Source organism: Cervus elaphus, chromosome 13 (genome assembly GCF_910594005.1).
Source record: "Cervus elaphus chromosome 13, mCerEla1.1, whole genome shotgun sequence".
In the NCBI taxonomy this organism is placed as follows: Eukaryota; Metazoa; Chordata; class Mammalia; order Artiodactyla; family Cervidae; genus Cervus; species Cervus elaphus.
Genome location: NC_057827.1, coordinates 5,522,609 through 5,523,892, shown reverse-complemented (window position 1 = coordinate 5,523,892; position 1,284 = coordinate 5,522,609). Strand labels below are relative to the sequence as shown.

The 1,284-nt window shown below is 44.4% G+C and overlaps 1 protein-coding gene across 1 annotated transcript; it reads left to right on the top strand.

The window, feature by feature from the left end:
• Positions 1-222: 222 nt before the first annotated feature.
• LOC122706585 (high mobility group nucleosome-binding domain-containing protein 4-like) lies at positions 223-871 on the top strand. Its single transcript, XM_043921870.1, has one exon. The coding sequence runs from the start codon at positions 362-364 to the stop codon at positions 632-634; it is 273 nt and encodes a 90-aa protein (XP_043777805.1). The 5' UTR covers positions 223-361; the 3' UTR covers positions 635-871.
• The last annotated feature ends 413 nt before the right edge of the window (positions 872-1,284 follow it).

Below are 1,284 nucleotides of genomic sequence, written 5' to 3'. Positions count from 1 at the left end.
TACATCATGCAAAATGCCGGGCTGGATGAAGCACAAGCTGGAATCAAGTTTGCTGGGAGAAATACCAATAACCTCAGAAATGCAGATGACACCACCCTTATGGCAGAAAGTGAAGAGGAACTCTTGATAACATAAAAGAGGAGAGTGAAAATGTTTACTTAAAACTCAACATTCAAAAAACTAAGATCGCTCTTCGCCAGCCTGCGGTCTGTGACGGCCCTGCCTCAGCCCCGGGCACTGGCGCTGCAGGCCGGCAGCTGGGAGTCCCGCGCCCCTCGGATGGCCACGAGACTCGGAAATCTTTCTAGGAACAGTGAGAAAGACAGAAGAACCCCTTGGGCTGCCAAGCACTGCTGCCACCATGCCCAGGAGAAAGGCAAAAGGAGATGCTAAAGGTGACAAAGGGAAGGTGAAGGATGAGCCACAGAGGAGATCAGCACGGTTGTCTGCTAATCCTGCCCTTCCAAAACCAGAGCCCAGGCCAAAAAAGGCCCCTGCAAAGAAGGGAGAGAAGCTGACCAAAGGGAGAAAGGGGAAAGCAGAAGTCGGCAAGGATGGGAACAACCCTGCGAAAAACCGAGATGCCTCTACAGTCCAGTCACAGAAAGCAGAAGACACTGGGGATGCCAAATGAGGTGTACCTTTTTGATAGCTCTGTACTTCTAATGACTCTACTGTTTGAAATACTATTTTTAAATCAACTTTTATAAAAATGTAGATTTTTTTTTTAAGTTATGTTGTTAGCACATGAGATACTTCGTTGTTGTCTTTTGTGGAAAGGGCAAATAACCACTAGTAGAATGTTTCAGAAGCTGGATTGAAATGGGGGGAAATAGAAGTATTTGAAGATTATTCTTGGTTCCCGGGAGAGATTCTCCGACATTCACAGATATCAGCCACTATGGCTCAGAAGCCTTACTGTGTGGAGAAAAATTACTTCATGTCTTCTTTCTTGATGTCATCAGCACATTCTTGACTTCCTGAAACCAGGCGTCATGATATGGCCTTGACACCCCTAGAATCAGCTGCATCAGGTAACAATACTCAGGCTTTCTGGTGATGACATCAAGATGGTGTTGCTCAGAAGAACCAGGGTTTCTGTTTGTAGTTTGTGAATCATCTCATTTATAATCCTGGAGTTTTTAGTTCCTTTCCTCCATGTCAGAGTTGACCTGTGAAAATCTCTTAAATGCCTCATGTGAAATAATCATCCTTTTTGAAATTTTTTCTGTTTATTGCAACAACAGAGTTTGTTGACTTTTTGGAGAGGGGAGTTTGAAAGAT

What these genes read in the sequence shown, in the direction of transcription:
- LOC122706585 (XM_043921870.1), top strand. Translation starts at nt 362, where the DNA reads ATGCCCAGGAGAAAGGCAAAAGGAGATGCTAAAGGTGACAAAGGGAAG.